Below are 21007 nucleotides of genomic sequence, written 5' to 3'. Positions count from 1 at the left end.
ATTTATTAAATATCTGTTAGTTACCAGATAAGAGGTAGACCTTTTGGCTACCATGATGACTTAATGTCTAATCACACATGGTACATTCTTAGGGAGGGTGTTAATTAGGTGTTAGCCCCTAATTCTGGCATTATAAAGAGTTTCTTACTTAGAAAGCATTGTTTTCTCTCTATCTCTGTTTTCATTTCCTTTGTAATGTAATACTGAAAATCTTGCCACTGACTAATTCAGCAAGCATAAGGCTTGATCATTATTGTGTATAATGTTGTGAATCTGTTCCTAAAGCAGCTCAATTTTAATGTTTAAAGATTTTTCTAAAACATAACTTACCCTTTTAGAAACTATCTTCCTAATATTTTATATATATTTTTTGTAGGTGTCAAGAGATAAAACCAGAAGAAAGAAGTATGATTTTTGTGACAAAGTGCCCATGTGATGAATGTGTACCTTTAATTAAAGGTGCGGGCATAAAACAAATCTATGCAGGGGATGTAGATGTTGGAAAAAAGAAGGCAGACATCTCTTACATGAGATTTGGGGAACTTGAAGGTGTTAGCAAATTTACAGTAAGTAGATACACATTTTTTCAAATATACTTTTTATTATATTGTTAGGTACTCTGCTGCATATTTTAAATTAGTGATTCTTACCCTTTTAAAGAGTTATCATAGAGTTTATTTTTATGTGCAAGCACTTGCTTAACTACAAATGTTCAGCTTAGGATCTGCCTTATGAACATAGATCTCTATTGAGAGTTGTGCATTGACCTTACAGATCTTGAATTAGTTAGTCCTTTGGTGCCATCTGGTGGCTAACAAAATCCTTGACCCACCTCTTCCCTCACCCTTCTTTCTGGATTGAAGTGGTAGACAGAGGTGAAAGTAGTTTAAGATTACCCAAAAGAAGGGGACACACACACACAGACACACACACACACACACACACACACACACACGTGCATTTCTCATGAGAAAAATCAGGAAAAAATTAGAAGAATTTAATATTTGACATTTCCAAAAAAGTGCTGAGGTGGTTTGTGGAAAACTCAGAACTTTAATTCTTTGTGCTTTTTTACTACTTTGGTTTCTAAAAAACTTTTTGTTTTTAGAAATAATCTCAAGCATACAGAAGTTACAAAAATACTACAAATATTTTTTTTCCAGAACATTTGAGAGTTAAGTTGTTGCTATGATGCAAGATCACTCTCAGATACTTTCTTGTATATTTCCTCAAACAGTATATTATCCTACATAACAACAATACAACCACAAAACTCAGGAAATTATCATTGATATGTTGCTACCATTTAATCCACAGAGTCCAATCAGGGTTTACCAGTTGTCCCAATAAAGTTCTATACAGCAAAAGGATCCTGTCCAGAATCATATGTTGCTTTGATAATTCTGGCTTTAAAAAAAAAAAAAAAAAAAATTATTTATTTATTTATTTGGTTGCACCAGGTCTAGTTGCAGCTCACTGGCTCCTTAGTTGTGGCATGTGAACTCTTAGTTGTGGCATGCATGAGGGATCTAGTTCCCTGACCAGGGATCGAACCTGGGCCCCCTGCATTGGGAGCATGGAGTCTTATCCACTGCGCCACCAGGGAAGTCCCATAATTCTGGCATTTAATATAACATTTATATACTGTAGTTTGCAGTGGGTACAAAAGGCATATAATAGAACTGTTTATAAATTTCAACTTTACTTTTCTGTTTGAATCCAGGGTGCCTGGAACATATAAGGCACCTAAAAAATACTTACTAAACCATATATATATTTAAAAATTTATTTAAAAATTAATATAACAACACACTATTTAGTTTCCTAGTTTATGTGTATGTATGAAGAATCATAAATTTTTATCCTTTTCATTTTTGTCATATACTTTTATTTTTATTTCCAGTTGTCTTATTTAAAAGACATGATTTTAAAAAGAAAAGGGGGGCACTGAAAGAAGGGAGAGATGGGACAGATGCCTCTTTTGTAAAACTAAACAAGTTTGTATCCATCTAATCAAAAGGGAAATCACCAGTTCTGTATTTTTGTTTTCTGTTCCTTCATTCCTCCTGAAGATTGGGAAGAAATAATTCTCTTTATAAAGTGTAAGTGACCTAGCTCTTCAGGACTGTGAGTGCTGGGTTAAGCGAATTCTGAAATATCTTGCTTACTGGTGGATTTCAGTAGCTTTTCCACCGTAAAGAGAATGAAGAGATCAGAAGAATGTAAGAAAGGGCAAGAGAAGCAGGAAGAGACAGGAAGACAAAGGGAGTGAAGGCCCCTCGGGCAGAGATGGGATTCAGAAATACCTGTTGGGCCAAGACCCACCCAGGAGTGCCCTCATTCAGGTACACCTGGTCTCTCTGTACTCCTTCCAGTGAAGATTAGCTCTCCACGCTCTCATCCTTTCCCTCATCTGGCCTGGCTTGCAATATTATGTCAATGATTTAAACTACTTGGTTAGCTAAATGCCTAGTTTTGTAAATACCAGTAACTAACACGAACTAGTATTTGTTCCAAATTGGAATTTTTATAATGATTATATTGCTTTTAGACTGTCAAAAGTAGTATGAGTACCAGTAAATTTCATTTTTTTAAACATTAAACCAATTGAAATTAATTGTGTTTGAAAATTTTTTTCTTTTCTCTTTGAGGTGTTACCATATGCCTTGAGATAAGAGGTTCTGTTCTGTGGGGTTGTTGCAGACTAAGCTAGGGCTGGGCAACAGTATTTCCAAGAATATATTTTACCTGTGTAAACCCAAGTCCATTTACTGAGAAACTATTTTTTTTTCTGTTTAATACATGTGAATTTTTCTTTATTAGGTTATATTACTTTTTTTTAAATTGTGAAAGTAACATATGCTCATTATAGAGGAAATAGAAAAAAGAACAGATATATAGAGGAAAATAAAAAAAGAACAGATATTATCCCACAGCTCATAGATACCACTGTTAACATGTAACTGTATTTTCTGTGTCATTGAAAATTCTTCAGAAATAATTTTTAATGATTACACAGTATTGCAACCTATGGACATAACTTATTTAACCATTCCCTTTTTGTTGGACACCTAGATTGCTTCTAAGTTTTCACAGTTAGACATAATCTTTTTATGATGATCCTTAAATGTAAATTCAAGGTTATTAGTTTTTACTTTGCCCAAAGTAATAGATTTTAGTGGTTTGACATGTTTTGAACATGCCTTTTTTTGTTGTTGTTGTTGTTAATTTCACATATATCTTCCCATTGCTTGGAAATCCTCCTTTTTCCTGGTGCTAATCCGAACCATCCCATTTCTATAGGTGACCAAACAGTTCTAGATGTCTTCCCTTTCCAAGGACTTTTTTATACGTGGTAAAATGTCTGTCTTATATCTCATTCTCCCTCAAGGCCCATGACATTAATTAGTTCATCTGATGAACTAATTGATGCTTCTGGAAGAGGCTCCCAGGAACTATCCACTTAATTGTGTCTTTCTGGAGAGAGTGCCCTAGTGGGGCTTTTTTGGTTAAGTCATTAGTGATTCTGATGATGGGGATTTCTAGGCAAATAAGAAAGGAAGGGTGTGCTTTGAGATATTGATTACACTCAATTTTTCTTATCTGCTGCTCCAGTCATCACTGTAATATCTGAGAATCTTCATGCTTCTCTATTTCTTTCTGAATGATTGAGATGGAAAACTGTACTCAGAGGAGATGTGATATGGTATGATATGATACAATAAATGGTATGCTATGATAAAAATAATAGTATATATTATATTACTATATTAAAAGGCAATATTACTATATATTACTATATAGTAATATACTTAATATATTACTATATTAAAATTGTAATATATATTAATATTACTATATATCAATAATATATATAATATATATTAATATATACTAATATATTAAATATATTACTATATTAAAATTATTAATATATACTAATATATTTAATATATTACTATATATAGTAATATATATACACTATATATATTACTATATATATATATACTATACTACATTATACTATACTATACTATATTACTATATATATATACTATACTATATATAGTATATATATACTAGTGTATATATACTATACTAATATATAGTAATATATTATGTATATATAATATATTACTGTATATTAATATATAGTAATATATTTAATATATTAGTATATATATTATATATAATTATAATATATGTTAATATATTAAATATATTACTATATTAAAATTACTATATTAAAATATATTACTATATTAAAATTATTAATATATAGTAATATATTGAATATATTACTATATTAAAATTGTCCTATTTTCATTCTTTCTATCTAGGCCTTCTCTAGCTATTATAAGATTCTGTAGGACCTGGAGCTAGAATATGAAGTGGTGGAAATTCTATAGTATTGGGCATGGGCAGACCCAGGTTCTGGTGCTACTGCTGTCTTTAGTCAGTATGTAACCTTGGGCAACTCACTACGCTTCTCTGGTCTTCCACTTCCTTACCTGTAAAACGAAGGTAAAGGAGGATTTTTACACTTCCTTCTCTAAGAATATTGATTCTCATTCCAGAAGTCATATCATTCAGGGTCATTCAGAGTCGTTATTAGGGCTTGGTTGGTACGACACACTAACTCTTTTTTCTTACACTGTTTTAAGCTGTTTTGATATTTGAAAGCACAGTGCTGAAATGCTATTTATTAAACATATAAATAAAATGTTTGTGTCCTTTTACAGTGGCAACTGAATCCATCAAGAACTTGTGTTCTTGAGCAAAATGAACCTGAAAGCAGAGAGAGTAAGTATTTACAAGTCCTTTATTGAGGTTGACTTTGCTGCTAAGAAGAAAGGAAACATAGGGAATTATAATGATCAGGTGTTGGAAATTGCTGTGGTTGGAGATGGAGCATTTTCTTTTTGCAGGTTACATTTTTGCCATTCAATTTGTTCACAGACGTTTGTGTATCTGCTATTTGCTAGGTGTCATGGAAACTGCTGATTAAGGACTAGTCCTATGGGCTCTGCAGTTTAATACAAATAATCATGTACAAATTGAATTTATAAATTAAATTTACATGAGGAAGTAGATGACAGTGCTCTTCTATACCAAAACAAAAGCCTCTTGGGCAGTTAGAAAGGAAAAATACATATAATTAATACAGATGGATCTAGGGCCAAATTATGAGGATATGTACATTCTTATTAGAGTAAAGCCACATTAGCTCAGATTGGTCAGAGAGTGGAAATATTCTGGTTATTTGAATAATCTAATTAAGAGTCATCACAGTTACCATAAATGAATTAGTAATCTTCAGAGCTTTATTATTTGCATATTAACACACATACTCTTAATGTAATACAATCTTTGGGAGATCTTGCAATTCCTCAGGCACATAATTTGGAACATTAATTATTATTAACTGTACAATATTATGTTAAAATATTAGCCATGTTATCTTTCTGTTTCGATTCAATTCAAGGTAAGTAGAAGTTTAGTATAATAAGTAAAATTTTCTTGATAATAACAATGATTTGACTACTCTGAAAAATCAGGAAATACAAGTCTTTATGGGCAGAAGCAAGAAAGAAAAATCCTGTGGAACAAAAACCACATTCACAGAAAGATAGACAAGATGTAAAGGCAGAGGGCTATGTACCAGATGAAGGAAGAAGATAAAACCTGAGAAAAACAACTAAATGAAGTGGAGATAGGCAATCTTCCAGAAAAAGAATTCAGAATAATGACAGTGAAGATGATCCAGGACCTGGGAAAAAGAATGGAGGCAAAGATTGAGAAGATGCAAGAAATGTTTAACAAAGACCTAGAAGAATTAAAGAACAAACAAACAGAGATGAACAATACAATAACTGAAATGAAAAATACACTGGAAGGCATCAATAGCAGAATAACTGAGGCAGAAGAACAGATAAGTGACCTGGAAGACAGAATGGTGGAATTCACTGCCGCAGAACAGAATAAAGAAAAAAGAAAGAAGAGAAATGAAGACAACCTAAGAGACCTCTGGGACAACATTAAACGCAACAACATTCGCATTATAGGGGCCCCAGAAGGAGAAGAGAGAGAGAAAGGACCCGAGAAGATATTTGAAGAGATTATAGTTGAAAACTTCCCTAACATGGGAAAGGAAATAGCCACCCAAGTCCAGGAAGCGCAGAGAGTCCCATACAGGATAAACCCAAGGAGAAACACGCCGAGACACATAGTAATCAAACTGGCAGAAATTAAACACAAAGAAAAATTACTGAAAGCAGCAAGGGAAAAACGACAAATAACAAACAAGGGAACTCCCATAAGGTTAACAGCTGATTTCTCAGCAGAAACTCTACAAGCCAGAAGGGAGTGGCATGATGTACTTAAAGTAATGAAAGGGAAGAGCCTACAACCAAGATTACTCTACCCGGCAAGGATCTCATTCAGATTCGATGGAGAAATCAAAAGCTTTACAGACAAGCAAAAGCTAAGAGAATTTAGCACCACCAAACCAGCTCTACAACAAATGCTAAAGGAACTTCTCTAAATGGGAAACACAAGAGAACAAAAGGACCTACAAAAACAAACCCAAAACAATTAAGAAAATGGTAATTAGGAACATACATATCGATAATTACCTTAAACGTGAATGGATTAAGTGCTCCAACCAAAAGACACGGGCTTGCTGAATGGATACAAAAACAAGACCCATATATATGTTGTGTACAAGAGACCCACTTCAGACCTAGGGACACATACAGACTGAAAGTGAGGGGATGGAAAAAGATATTCCATGCAAATGGAAATCAAAAGAAAGCTGGAGTAGCAATACTCATATCAGATAAAATAGACTTTAAAATAATGTTACAAGAGACAAGGAAGGACACTACGTAATGATCAAGGGATCAATCCAAGAAGAAGATATAACAAGTGTAAATATATGTGCACCCAACATAGGAGCACCTCAATACATAAGGCAACTGCTAACAGCTATGAAAGAGGAAATCAACAGTAACACAGTAATAGTGGGGGACTTTTAACACCTCACTTAACACCAATTGACAGATCATCCAAACAGAAAATTAATAAGGAAACACAAGCTGTAAATGGCACAATAGACCAGATGGACTTAATTGATAGTTATAGGACATTCCATCCAAAAACAGCAGATTACACTTTCTTCTCAAGTGCGCACGGAACTTTCTCCAGGATAGATCACATCTTGGGTCACAAATTAAGCCTCAGTAAATTTAAGAAAATTGAAATCATATCAAGCATCTTTTCTGACCACAACGCTATGAGATTAGGAATCAATTACAGGGAAAAAAACATAAAAAACACAAACACGAGGAGGCTAAACAGTACATTACTAAATAACCAAGAGATCACTGAAAAAATCAAAGAGGAAATCAAAAAATACCTAGAGACAAATAATGAAAACACGACGATCCAAAACCTATGGGATGCAGCAAAAGCAGTTCTAAGAGGGAAGTTTATAGCTATACAAGCCTACCTCAAGAAACAAGAAAAATCTCAAAGAAACAACCTAACCTTACACCTAAGGGAACTAGTGAAAGAAGAACAAACAAAACCCAAAGTTAGCAGAAGGAAAGAAATCATAAAGATCAGAGCAGAAATAAATGAAATAGAAACAAAGAAAACAATAGCAAAGATCAATAAAACTAAAAACTGGTTCTGTGAGAAGATAAACAAAATTGATAAACCATTAGCCAGACTCATCAAGAAAAAGAGGGAGAGGACTCAAATCAATAAAATTAGAAATGAAAAAGGAGAAGTTACAACAGACACCACAGAAATACAAAGCATCCTACGAGACTACTACAAGCAACTCTATGCCAGTAAAATGGACAATCTGGAAGAAATGGACAAATTCTTAGAAAGGTATAACCTTCCAAGAGTGAACCAGGAAGAAATAGAAAATATGAACAGACCAATCACAAGTAATGAAATTGAAACTGTGATTAAAAATCTTCCAACAAACAAAAGTCCAGGACCAGATGGCTTCACAAGTGAATTCTATCAAACATTTAGAGAAGAGCTAACACCCATCCTTCTCAAACTCTTCCAAAGAAATTGCGGAGGATGGAACACTCCCAAACTCATTCTATGAGGTCACCATCACCTTGATACCAAAACCAGACAAAGATACTACAAAAAAAGAAAATTACAGACCAATATCACTGATGAATATAGATGCAAAAATCCTCAACAAACTACTAGCGAACAGAATCCAACAACACATTAAAAGGATCATACACCATGATCAAGTGGGATTTATCCCAGGGATGCCAGGATTCTTCAATATACGCAAATCAATCAGTGTGATACACCATATTAATAAATTGAAGAATAAAAACCATATGATCATCTCAATAGATGCAGAAAAAACTTTTGACAGAATTCAACAGCCGTTTATGATAAAAACTCTCCAGAAAGTAGGCATAGAGGGAACCTACCTCAACATAATAAAGGCCATATACTACAAACCCACAGCAAACATCATTCTCAATGATGAAAAACTGAAAGCATTTCCTCTAAGATCAGGAACAAGACAGGATGTCCACTCTCACCACTGTTATTCAACATAGTTTTGGAAGTCCTAGCCACGGCAATCAGAGAAGAAAAAGAAAAGGAATACAAATTGGAAAAGAAGAACTAAAACTGTCACTGTTTGCAGATGACATGATACTATACATAGAGAATCCTAAAGATGCCACCAGAAAACTACTAGAGCTATTCAATGAATTTGGTAAAGTTGCAGGATACAAAATTAATGCACAGAAATCTCTTGCATTCCTATACACTAATGATGAAAAATCTGAAAGAGAAATTAAGGAAACACTCCCATTTACCACTGCAACAAAAAGAATAAAATACCTAGGAATAAACCTACCTAGGGAGACAAAAGACCTGTATGCAGAAAACTATAAGACAATGTTGAAAGACATTAAAGATGATACCAACAGATGGAGACATATACCATGTTCTTGGATTGGAAGAATCAATATTGTGAAAATGACTATACTACCCAAAGCAATCTACAGATTCAGTGCAATCCCTATCAAATTACTAATGGCACTTTTTACAGAACTAGAACAAAAAATCTTAAAATTTGTGTGGAGACACAAAAGACCCCAAATAGCCAAAGCAGTTTTGAGGGAAAAAAACGGAGCTGGAGGAATCAGACTCCCTGACTTCAGACTATACTACAAAGCTACAGTAATCAAGACAATATTGGTACTGGCACAAAAACAGAAATATAGATCAATGGAACAGGATAGAAAGCCCAGAGATAAACCCACACACCTATGGTAAACTAATCTATGACTAAGGAGGCAAGGATATACAATGGAGAAAAGACAGTCTCTTCAATAAGTGGTGCTGGGAAAACTGGACAGCTACATGTAAAAGAATGAAATTAGAACACTCCCTAACACCATACACAAAAATAAACTCAAAATGGATTTGAGACCTAAATGTAAGACCGGATACTATAAAACTCTTAGAGGAAAACATAGGAAGAACACTCTTTGACATAAATCACAGCAAGATCTTTTTTGATCCACCTCCTAGAGTAATGGAAATAAAAACAAAAATAAACAAATGGGACCTAATGAAACTTAAAAGCTTTTGCAAAGCAAAGGAAACCATAAACAAGACGAAGACAACCCTGAGAATGGGAGAAAATGCAAACGAATCAACGGACAAAGGATTAATCTCCAAAATATATAAACAGCTCATGCAGCTCAATATTAAAAAAACAAACAACCCAATCCAAAAATGGGCAGAAGACCTAAATAGACATTTCTCCAAAGAGGACATACAGATGGCCAAGAAGCACATGAAAAGCTGCTCAACATCACTAATTATTAGAGAAATGCAAATCAAAACTACAATGAGGTATTACCTCACAGCGGTTAGAATGGGCATCATCAGAAAACCTACAAACCAAGAAATGCTGGAGAGGGTGTGGAGAAAAGGGAACCCTCTTGCACTGTTGGTGGGAATGTAAATTGATACAGCCACTATGGAGAACAGTATGGAGGTTCCTTAAAAAACTAAAAACAGAACTACCATATGACCCAGCAATCCCACTACTGGGCATATACCCAGAGAAAACTGTAATTCAAAAAGACACATGCACCCCAATGTTCATTGCAGCACTATTTACAATAGGCAGGTCATAGAAGCAACCTAAATGCCCATCGACAGGTGAATGGATAAAGAAGATGTGGTACATATATACAATAGAATATTACTCAGCCATAAAAAGGAATGAAATTGGGTCATTTGTAGAGACATGGATGCATCTAGAGACTGTCATCCAGAGTGAGTAAGTCAGAAAGAGAAAAACAAATATCGTACATTAACGCATATATGTGGAACCTAGAAAATGGTACAGATGAACCGGTTTGCAGGGCAGAAATAGAGACACAGATGTAGAGAACAAATGTATGGACACCAAGGGGGAGAAGCAGCGGGGGGTGCGGGTGGGGGGTGTGATGAATTGGGAGATTGGGATTGACATGTATACACTGATGTGTATAAAATGGATGAGTGCTGTATAAAAAAAAAATAACATTTAAAAAATAAATAAGTTTAGTGATTAACTGATATACTGGCTGGCAATCATTAGGGTGTCAAAAAAGCAAAATTGGAGGAGTTTGAGTTTAAAAAAAAAGTCTTTATGGAAATAATTTCTATGTGAGTATATTGATTTTCTATGTTTTGAGTTAGCTTTATTTTATTCAAGTAGTAAATTTTTTATTTGTAATCTGGAAAGAAATACATATCCACTCCATCTTTCTTTTTCAGAATTTATCAGGAAAAGAAAAGCGTTTAAAAAGAAAGGAAAAAATATGTATCTGTTTAAAGAATGCGTATTCAATAACAGTGTTTTAAGGGGTGAGAACAATTCCCTGCTGTTAGGGAAAGGACACCAAAAGCACTAACCATAAAAAAATGAATTAATTTATCTATGCTAAAATTAAGAACATCTGTTTGTCAAAAGATACCATTAAAAGAGTACAAAGGCAAGCCATGGAAGAGGCGATATTTGCCACTTATTATCAAGATGGGTCTTGTGGCCAGGATTTATTGTCCCTAGATCACTAAGGAAGGGCAAGACATGCTGTGGGTGGAAGTATGTGAAGGAGGAGTCGTGATGGGGGAGGGGATGAGAGGAATGCTTTTGCTTTGCTTGCAATGCTGTATTTCTTGACCTGGCTAATGGTTAAATGTGTGTTTGCTTTATGATTGTTCATCGAACTGCAGATTTATGTTTTGTATGTATTTTTTAACAAGTGTTTTATATCAACAAGTAATATCGCTATCTCTTTTTCAATTTTATAAGAGCTTTATTGAGGTATAATTCATATATCATAAATTTGCTCTTTTAAAGTGTAGAATTGAGTGGGTTTTTGTAGATTCACAGATTTGTGCAACTGTCACCACAGCCTAATTTCAGAACATTTCCATCATCTCAGAAAGACTCCTCTTACCCATTTGTAGTCATCCCTATTTTCCCCTACCTCCAGCCCCAGGCTACCACTAATCTACTTTGGTAAATACATTATGATGCAATTCCTATATAAAGTTCAATAAGAAGGCAAATAGTGTATTGGTTAGTACATGTAGCAAAATTATTTTTAAGAAGTAATGGAATGATCAACACAAAATTCAGCATAGCGGTTACCTCTGAATGGGGGTGACAGAGGGATAGGATTAGATTGCGGAGCATAGTGGAGGTGGTAGCATTCTAGTTTTGGGGTTGGGTAGTAGGTTCTTGAGTGTTAATTTAATATTAGGCTTTAGAACTCCCATCTGTATTACACATATTCTTTCTTTTAATGTTTCCAGTATTACATCATAAGAGAGAGAGGACTTTCCAGATCTACCTCCACCTGTGTCCTTAAGACTAGGAAGACAGAGCAAAGCAGGACACAGAGGCTTGGAGAGCAGGCAGATTCCTGAAAAGACAGGAAGCAGGGGGGCAAGAGGAAACTTTTGGAGATGATGGATATATTTATCACCTTAACTGTGGTGATGGTTTCTCGGATGCGTACTTGTGTTAAAACCCATTAAATTGTGCACTTTAAACACACAGTTTATGTACCAGGAAAGCCATGGAAATCAAATGATGGGAAGAGCTTCAAGCCAGGCCCTTCTCCCACCTGACCAAGGAGATGGGTCAGTTTTCCCTCCTGTGGAGGAGTGGGAATGGCGGGGTGTTCCCTCACACCCTCCCTGCCCCACAGATGGCTCCTTTCTCTCCCTGGAGGATAAGTAGGTGCATTTTGCTTCCTCCAGCCTAATAATAATAACTCTCCCCCCAAAACAGTTTTATGAATTGTTGGCTATACACTGTTGAATGAATCCAGTTTTTAAAAGGTCAGATATTGTGTTACCTGAGTGAGTTATCTAGAATCTGTTCTTCAACAGTTGAGAATTATTTTAAGATAAAATCAGTATTCCTTTTTAACTTAAGCATTATTTTGATCTTACAACCTCTGTGACTTTAACAAATAGTCATTTATTTGAAGTGACATTTTTCTGATGTTAAGTTATTCTTGAACGCTAGATGGTGTGTTGGGACCCATACCCCAGGATGAAGAACAGCACCAAAACAAGAAGCTGCGTCTTGCAAACCACTAAGAAGTCTTGTCTAAACTGGGGTGAAGGCCTCAAGAATTTTTATTGCACTTTTAAAATCCAGCCTTGTTAACTCAGAAAATAAGAATGGATTTTGGATATAATTGAAAAATTTTTAAAGAAAGCTAATTTATTACTAGCATATGAATGATATTAATGAGAATATTTTTATTTTAGATTTGTGTGTTTTCCAGAATATAGTGGTGTGTTTTTTTATTACACTGAATGAGGTATCAATAATTTAATGAGACCAGTTCAGTCGGCCATACAGATTGATTTCTCCTTGTCTTAGCTTTACATTAACCAGTTTGAAAGGGGCTGGTTTATTGGAGCGCACATCTCAGCGGAGAATTACATACCTTTTCAGAAATATTAATTCTTTTTTTTTATAAATTTATTTTATTTATTTATTATTTTTGGCTGCGTTGGGTCTCCGTTGCTGCACGCGGGATCTCTCTATTTGTGGCGAGCAGGGGCTACTCTTTGTTGCGGTGCGTGGGCTTCTCATTGCGGTGGCTTCTCTTGTTGCAGAGCAGGGGCTCTAGGCGCGCGGGCTTTGGTACTTGTGGCTCGCAGGCTCTAGAGTGAAGGCTCAGTAGTTGTGGCACACGGGCTTAGTTGCTCTGCGGCATGTGGGATCTTCCCGGACCAGGGCTTGAACCCATGTCCCCTGCATTGGCAGGCGGATTCTTAACCACTGCGCTACTAGGGAAGCCCAGAAATATTCTTTTGGATTATGAAGGTGATAATTAGTAAACTACTCCAGGAAAATAAATGGCAACCTGGCCATTTTTAAGTCAGTGTGTGGCTCACCAAAAGTTCCCATTTATACTCAAAGCTTTCTAATAATCAGAATTTACTTAATTAGGATTGAGTCATAAAAATGAAGTTGGTGGACCTGGTCTCCTTTATAAAAGTATATTTCTAACAAGGTTATTAATTTTTCTTCAGTCTTTCGATATGTAGAAATCACGATCATTTGTTGGACTAGGGTGTTTTTATATCACTGATTTTGGGTAGCAAAAGGAAGAGAATATAATTCTGAGACAGTATTACTATTTGATATCACTGACTCTTGAAACCACTAACAACAAACTTCAAATTTGGTTATGATGTTAACAGAGAAGAAATATTTTAGTCTGGAATACTGAAACTAGCCTTTTTCAAGTTCCATTCATAAATGCTGCCCATTATTCCCTCCATATAATTAGCACAGAATGTCTCATGGCTTTGAATGGAAAGCCTTATAAAAACATTTGCAAACCTTAAGGATACTGAAAGTCTTGAAAGTAAACATTATGGTCAGTTCAGTTATTTTCCAAATTGCTCTTCGTGAGTCCTCTCATTTTTATTGCTGAGAAACTTTCAGAAAATTAGCCCAAAGATGAAGGTACATGTTTTCTACTTTCCTAGAGTTAGAGAGGGATTTGCATGGCCTGGGGCCTGCAGGCCTGGGGCGTGACATGCTGAGGAATGACTGCCCTGGCTATATGCGGGGAATCAGGTTCGCCTCTGCTGTTGCCCCCTTTCTTTCCAGGGCATCACATATCATCACAAGGCCTCCTATCAGTTTCTCAGAATTTTACACAGGACAGTCCACATGTTGACCGATGTCCCTGCTTGGACAGCAGCGTGCTTAGGTCCTCCGGGAGTTCAGTCATCATACTTGGCAGTTGAGAACTGCTGTAAACATTTCACCACAGATGTAGGACATGGAATAGAGAGGGATGGGAGGAAAGATGCCTTTAGAGGTAACTAAGGCTAATTTGAAAACCAGTGGTTAAGCTATTTAACATTTATCGATATTAAATACTGAGATTTGCTTACATTATGCTTAAGTTCATCTTATATGATGTGTTGTTTTCAACTGATATGTCAGCTACATCAACTATTTTGTAAATCAATCAGCAAATGTTTTGCCAGTTTTGTGGATTTATGTGTTGGACATAGTGGGGAATATCGGAAGGGAGAAACATACAAATGGGAAGAGCTATGATTAGGAAATGGAAAACTGGTTATTTCTGTAGCACTATTAAAATGGTCATGGTAATGCCATATTTCCTTCTGTGCAACTGGCCAGATTTCAACATTTATTGAGAGTTTACCATGTAGTACCAGAAGGAAAGCTCTTTGAGTGCAGAGATGCGTGTGTGTGTGTGTGTGTGTGTGTGCATGTGCATGTATGTATTTAAACTGCTGAATCCAGTGCCTACAACAGTGTCTGGCACATAACAGACATTCAATAAATATTTGTTGATTGACTGAATGACTGCTAGACTCTGGCTAGACCCTGTAGATGAGATGTGTAAGACATGCATCCTGACCTCCAGAAGCTCACAGTCTAGCGGAAGACGCAGGCATGAAATCAAGCAATAGAGTGATTCTCAGAAGGGGGTCCCTGGACCAGCAGCATTAGCCTCGCCTGGGGACTCGTTAGAAGTGCAAGTTCTCAGGCCCACCCAAACCTGCTGAGTCAGAAACTCTAGGGGCGGGGCCCAGCACTCCCTCCAGGTGATTCTGATGACCCTCAAGGATGAGAACCGCCCTGTGGATGTAACTGTAGGAACAGTGGTGGCACAAAAGAGGACAAGCATACGCTCTGGTGAGTCACGGAGAAAGGGTCTTGTAGAAGTGGAGGTCCTGAAGGGGCTACAGGGTGTTGCCAGGCAAACAGTGGGGGTGAGATGAACTTCTGGGAGAAAGTAATGGAGATAGATGGTCACACTGGGAAGCAGGAAAGGGAAGTGTCAGGGACTCGCACAAAGATTGCTGAGCTGTACCAAGAGCGCCCTGGGGTAGCCTCCTGCCTAAAATCTAGGAATTCACAGTCAAGAGGGTTCATCCCTTAGGGTGAGAAATCAAAATTTGCACTTAAAAATACATCATCCTTAATTCCAAAGATGGGGAGGATAATAGTGAATTCATAATTTGAAAAAAAGAGCTCTGCATTTGTTTACTGCCAAGTGACAATATAATACGCCACCTGGAGGCGGGGTGAGTGTGGGCCTGGCTCACCCCCCAGCTGTCAGGTAGAGTGCATGCAGGTTTACATGTACTGTTTCATTGCATCACTGCCAAAGCTTTTTCTTTCATTCAGCTTTTCTATGGGTTTCTCTTCCTCAGTTACTTATTGAGTTTGAGAATATACCTTCTCTCATAAATCTTCCTCGTTTTATGCATGAACAGTTCAGCTTTAAGATCTGCCACAACAATCTGCTTTTGACCCACTTTAGAGCAATTGTTTGAAGTTCTGGTATTGCCAATAGTGGCCACGTGGCATTTAGCTGAGGCTATTACTATTGCTTTTTAGGATTAAGCAACAGTTTAGAACCTTCATTTTTATGTGTAATATTCTTAAGGGTTTTGGGTGGTTTTTTTTGCTATCATTTAAAATTATAACGTATTTCTGATATACAAGAAAAGTTAAAAGCCCCATTAATCAGTATCAGTTGAAAATGAGGCCCATTTAAAATGGAATACCCTTTAGAACCTTGTCCATAAAAATGTATTTACTCTATTCAATGAATTGCATTTAAATGGACTCAGATTTCGAAGGAACTTAGATCTCATCTGTTTAGAATACTCCTTTATAGATCTGGAAACAGAAGCGTCCAGAAGGTGAATGATTTCTTAAAGTCTAGTTCAGAATGTCACAAGGGCCTAAATCAGTATCAGTTTTTTTTTTTTTTCCATTTTCAGTTTTGCTTTTAATGTCAGTGCACATTTGTCCTGTACATGTTGACATGTTGGCTGATTTTAACATGTATGTGACAGTAATAAAAGACTTCCATTACTATAAATTAAGTCATTTTTTAGTAAAGTTACACCTACACATTTTAAATGAGCAAATAGTCCTATAAACCTTACTTTGAAACAGTAAGTCCCACACTGTCCTCTGTATCACCCCACCCCAGAGGCCACCAGGCTCAACTATTTTAGCTGATTATTTTGTATTTATCTCCAAATCTCCAAATCACATGTTCCTTACTAGTGTTTCAGTTTTAGGTATTTTCTTTTGAATTACCATTATGAAAGAGCTTTCTTTCACCTCACTGTCTCCACACACTTCCATCTTTCCATGCTCCCCATATTCTTTTATTTTGGTTGCATCAATATTCATTGTTTGGTATTATGACTATGTGAATGCTACTCAGGTTTGTCATGTTGTGTACTGTGATTACTTTCCCTTTCCTTATAAAATTTATTTTCCTGAATTTAAAATTTGTCTTTTTTTGGAGGGGGGGGCAAGCTTGGTTTTCTATATTTTATTGCTAACCTGTAGCCGAACTCTTCTCCCAGTTGTGTGACCAACTCTTCTCCCAGTTGTGTGAACTTCTCTCAGTATGCTCAAGCACATTGAGTGTCCTAAAAAGCTCTTCTTATTGAAGAAATCCCTCCTAGAGCCTCTGACCACCTCTGGCCTGGGCTAATTGGTCACCAGACCTTCTGCACTGCTGGCTTCCCGGGATCTCCCTCCACAGCTCTCCTGGAGGGAGTTGGGGGCATTCTTCACCTTCTCCTTGAATTGGAACACCTGTTTCCTGGAATCCAGTCTTTTTCTCAGTTTGGTGGGCATATCTTTCAGAAGGTCTCTGAGAAAAGGGTACATGGTGGTGGGATGACTGTCAGACAAGGCTATTGTTGGGGAACATTTTCGATGCTATGAATATCTGCAAATGTCTTTATTCTACCCTCAATTTAATTGATACTTTGTTGGGTGTAGAATTCTAGATTGGGAATAACTTCCCCTCAGAATCTTGAAGGCATTGTTTCATGATCCTAGTTACACTACTAGAATAAGTTTCAAGGTTTGGGTTGTCAGTCAGACTCAGAAGAATCAATGAAGGGGGACTTCCCTGGTGGCGCAGTAGTTAAGAATCCGCCTGCCAACGCAGGGGACGGTTCGAGCCCTGGTCCGGGAAGATCCCACATGCCGCGGAGCAACTAAGCCCGTGCACCACAACTACTGAGCCTGCGCTCTAGAGCCCGCGAGCCACAACTACTGAAGCCCGTGTGCCTAGAGCCCAAGCTCCGCAACAAGAGAAGCCACCGCAATGAGAAGCCCGTGCACCACAACGAAGAGTAGCCCCCACTCGCCTCAACTAGAGAAAAGCCTGCGTGCAGCAACAAAGATCCAATGCAGCCAAAAATAAAAATAAATACATAAATTTATTAAAAAAAAAAATTAACAAGGGTTACTTGGCAGCAGATGTTTAGAACAATGTAGAACACAGCACAGCCTCATGCACTGCAGCAGCCTCCCGAGACCTCACATTCACAGGCACAGCTTCCAAAATGTCACCATTGAGTCCTCTTTTCTCTTTGTCCTATAAGTTTATGTTTAAAACAAAACTCCTTTACTTTCATTTTATGATTTTGGGGGAGAAAAAAGAGGTAAATTAATGTTCGTTCACTTCCATTTTTGTATTTTCTGTAATGTTTTGGCTTTAAGCATGAAATTCCTTTCCCACAGTCATTTTAAACATTTTTATTAATATATTTAGTATAAATAGCCACCCCCTAATATCATTATGTATCTTCTCCTTGGGGATAAGCCCCAAAGATATTGTGTCAGAGGAGTATGTGTTCTTCTGCTAAGGGCTGTTTTTAAGACTTGATGGAGATGAGGAATACCTGAAAAATACGGATTTTCTAAAACACAACCTTTGGGGATAAAGAATTAAATCTTGTTCAACATCATAGCATTTGGGTGTCTTTCTATTTGTTATTTCTGATTGTATATTTTAAAAGGCTTGAAAATAGAAACACTTTACCAGGCTAACCATGTATTTTGGTTCTTGTTTAACTCATCTCTGCTGGAATTGGTCCACTTGGTGGCTTCAGGCTCAAGTTTATTTGCAAACCATATATCTGATAAAGAGTTAATACCCAAAATATACAAAGAACTCATAAAAATCAATATTAATAGAACAAAGCACCCAGTTTAAAAAAAAATGGGCAGACATCTGAATAGACAATTTTCCAAAGAAAACATACAGATGACCAACAGGTACATGAAAAGATGCTCAGCACCACCAATCATCAGGGAAACCCCAATCAGAATCACAATGAGGTATCATCTCATAGCTGTCAGAATATTCTATTATCAAAAAGACAGTAACAAATGTTGACAACGATGTATAGAAAAGGTAACCATTGTGCACTGTTGGTGGGAAGTAAATTGGTGCAGCCACTATGGAAAAAAAGTATGGCTATTTCTCAAAAAAAATTAAAAATAGATCTACCATATGTTCCAGCAATTCCAATTCTGGGTATTAAGCAAAAACACTAATTGGAAAATATATATGCACCACTACATTCACTGCAGCATTATTTATAATAGCCAACCCAAGTGCCCATCAATTAATGGATAAAGAAGTTACACACACACACACACACACACACACACACACACAAAATGGAATATTAGCCATAGAAAAGAATGAAATCTTGCTATCTGAGACAACATGACAAGACCTAGAGGGTACTATGCTAAGTGAAAATAAGTCAGACCGAGAAAAACAGTAACTATGATTTCAATTATTTGTGTAATCTAAAAAACAAAGCAAATGAACATATAACAAAACAAACAGATTTGTAAATACAGAGGAAAAAACAGGTGGTTGCCAAAGGAGAGGGGAGTGGGAGGAGGAAAGAAAAAGGTGAAGGAGATCAAGAGGTACAAACTTCCAGATGCAAATAAAAAACAGTCTTGGGTATGAGATTTGGGAAATATAGTCAGTAACTATGTAATATCTTCATATGGTGACATATCATAAACCGACTTACTGTGTTGATCATTTTGAAATGTATAGAAATATCAAATCACTGTGTTGGGCAACTGGAACTACCAGTGTTGTAGGTCAATTATAGTTCAAAAACAAACTCACAGGAAAAGAGATTTGTCCTTTCCAGAGGCAGTGTGTGCGTGGAGAAGGAATTGGATGAAGGCAGCCAAAAGTTACAAACTTCCAGTTGCAAGATAAATAAGTACTAGGGATGTAATGTACAACATGATAAATATAATTAACACTGCTGTATGTTATATATGAAAGTTGTTAAGAGAGTACATCCTAAGAGTTATCACAAAATTTTTTGCTATTTCTTTAATTTTGTATCTATATGAGATGAATGCTCACTAAACTGATTGGGATAATCATTTCATGATGTCTGTAAGTCAAATCCTTACGCTGTACACCTTAAACTTGGATACAGTGCTGTATGTCGATTATATCTCAATAAAACTTAAATAAATAAATGAATAATACCTTAATAAACCTAACTTAGGAAAAAACTTTATAGCAAGATTAAGTGAATCCTATGCCAGGACTCAAATGTTTTGGTTGTTAGGAAGTATATTAATACAACTAATCAGTTTACAAATTTAGGAAAGGCATGTGACCAACTTGATGGATGCAAATAAAGTAGCATGGTAGAATATTACAGGTAAAAATTATAGAAATAAGATATTAATGCATATGTACTCAAAGAAATGTCGCAAACCCACAACACTAGTTCACCTATAGAGAAATAATAGATTAATTTCCTCTAATTGTCAGAAAGATCACTAGGAGACATGAACACCTAACTTACTTAACACTTTGAGGTATTAGTAAAAAAAAAAATTACCACTGGAAAAGAAGGATTAAAATTATCTCCATTTGCAGAGCATATGGATATATATCTAGTAAGCCCAAAGAACAAGTGGAAATTTGTTACAGAAAATGAGACAATAAAATATTTTAAAGACTATAACATAAGCATGTAGTACACAGTTCATATAGACACATCGCAAGCAGTTACCAGGTATGTTAAAAGGGAGGCTGCAATTTTTAAAGTATAAAATAAAAATAAATCTAACAACACATGTGAAAAGCCTATATGAATAAAATTATCATGAACTCCTTATATAGATAATACAGATTCGAAGAAAAGGAAAAATCGATTTCCTTAAATATAATAAACCTTATATATAGAGAAAAATACACCAATATGCATATGTGTATGTATATATTTGTGTGTATATGTGTGTGTGTATACATATATATACACACATACAAATATTTTTCTGGGGATAGATAATTTGTTTACATAAAATATGAAAAAATATATAAAATGTACATAAAATAGAAATTATTAATTATTTAATGAAATGTTATTTTATGAAATTAAAGATTAGTTATTAATTTAAATATATTTTACATACAAGATACTTTATATATGTTTCATGGAAGCTACAAAGAAAAAAAATCTATTGTAGTTACACAAAAGATTAATCCTTTTTCTTTAAAAAGAATTAATTCATATCACATCAAAAAAAAATACAAAGGAACTACAA

At 35.8% G+C, this 21007-nt stretch overlaps 1 protein-coding gene across 2 annotated transcripts in view; it reads left to right on the top strand.

The window, feature by feature from the left end:
• The window catches only part of CDADC1 (cytidine and dCMP deaminase domain containing 1), a 43769-nt gene extending 26185 nt beyond the window's left edge, over positions 1-17584 (top strand). Inside the window, exons 8-10 of one of the 2 annotated variants that reach the window (XM_068526477.1) lie at positions 377-566; positions 4743-4803; positions 12599-17584. In XM_068526477.1, coding sequence (XP_068382578.1) covers positions 377-566; positions 4743-4803; positions 12599-12672 — 325 coding nt within the window. In that variant the 3' untranslated portion in view covers positions 12673-17584. Of the gene's footprint in view, positions 1-376; positions 567-4742; positions 4804-5558; positions 6611-12598 lie in introns of those variants that run through there. The other variant, XM_068526476.1, reaches the window with a different exon arrangement.
• Positions 17585-21007: the final 3423 nt, after the last annotated feature.

Source organism: Eschrichtius robustus, chromosome 18 (genome assembly GCF_028021215.1).
Source record: "Eschrichtius robustus isolate mEscRob2 chromosome 18, mEscRob2.pri, whole genome shotgun sequence".
Lineage (NCBI taxonomy): Eukaryota > Metazoa > Chordata > Mammalia > Artiodactyla > Eschrichtiidae > Eschrichtius > Eschrichtius robustus.
This window is presented reverse-complemented; position numbering and strand designations above follow the sequence as displayed.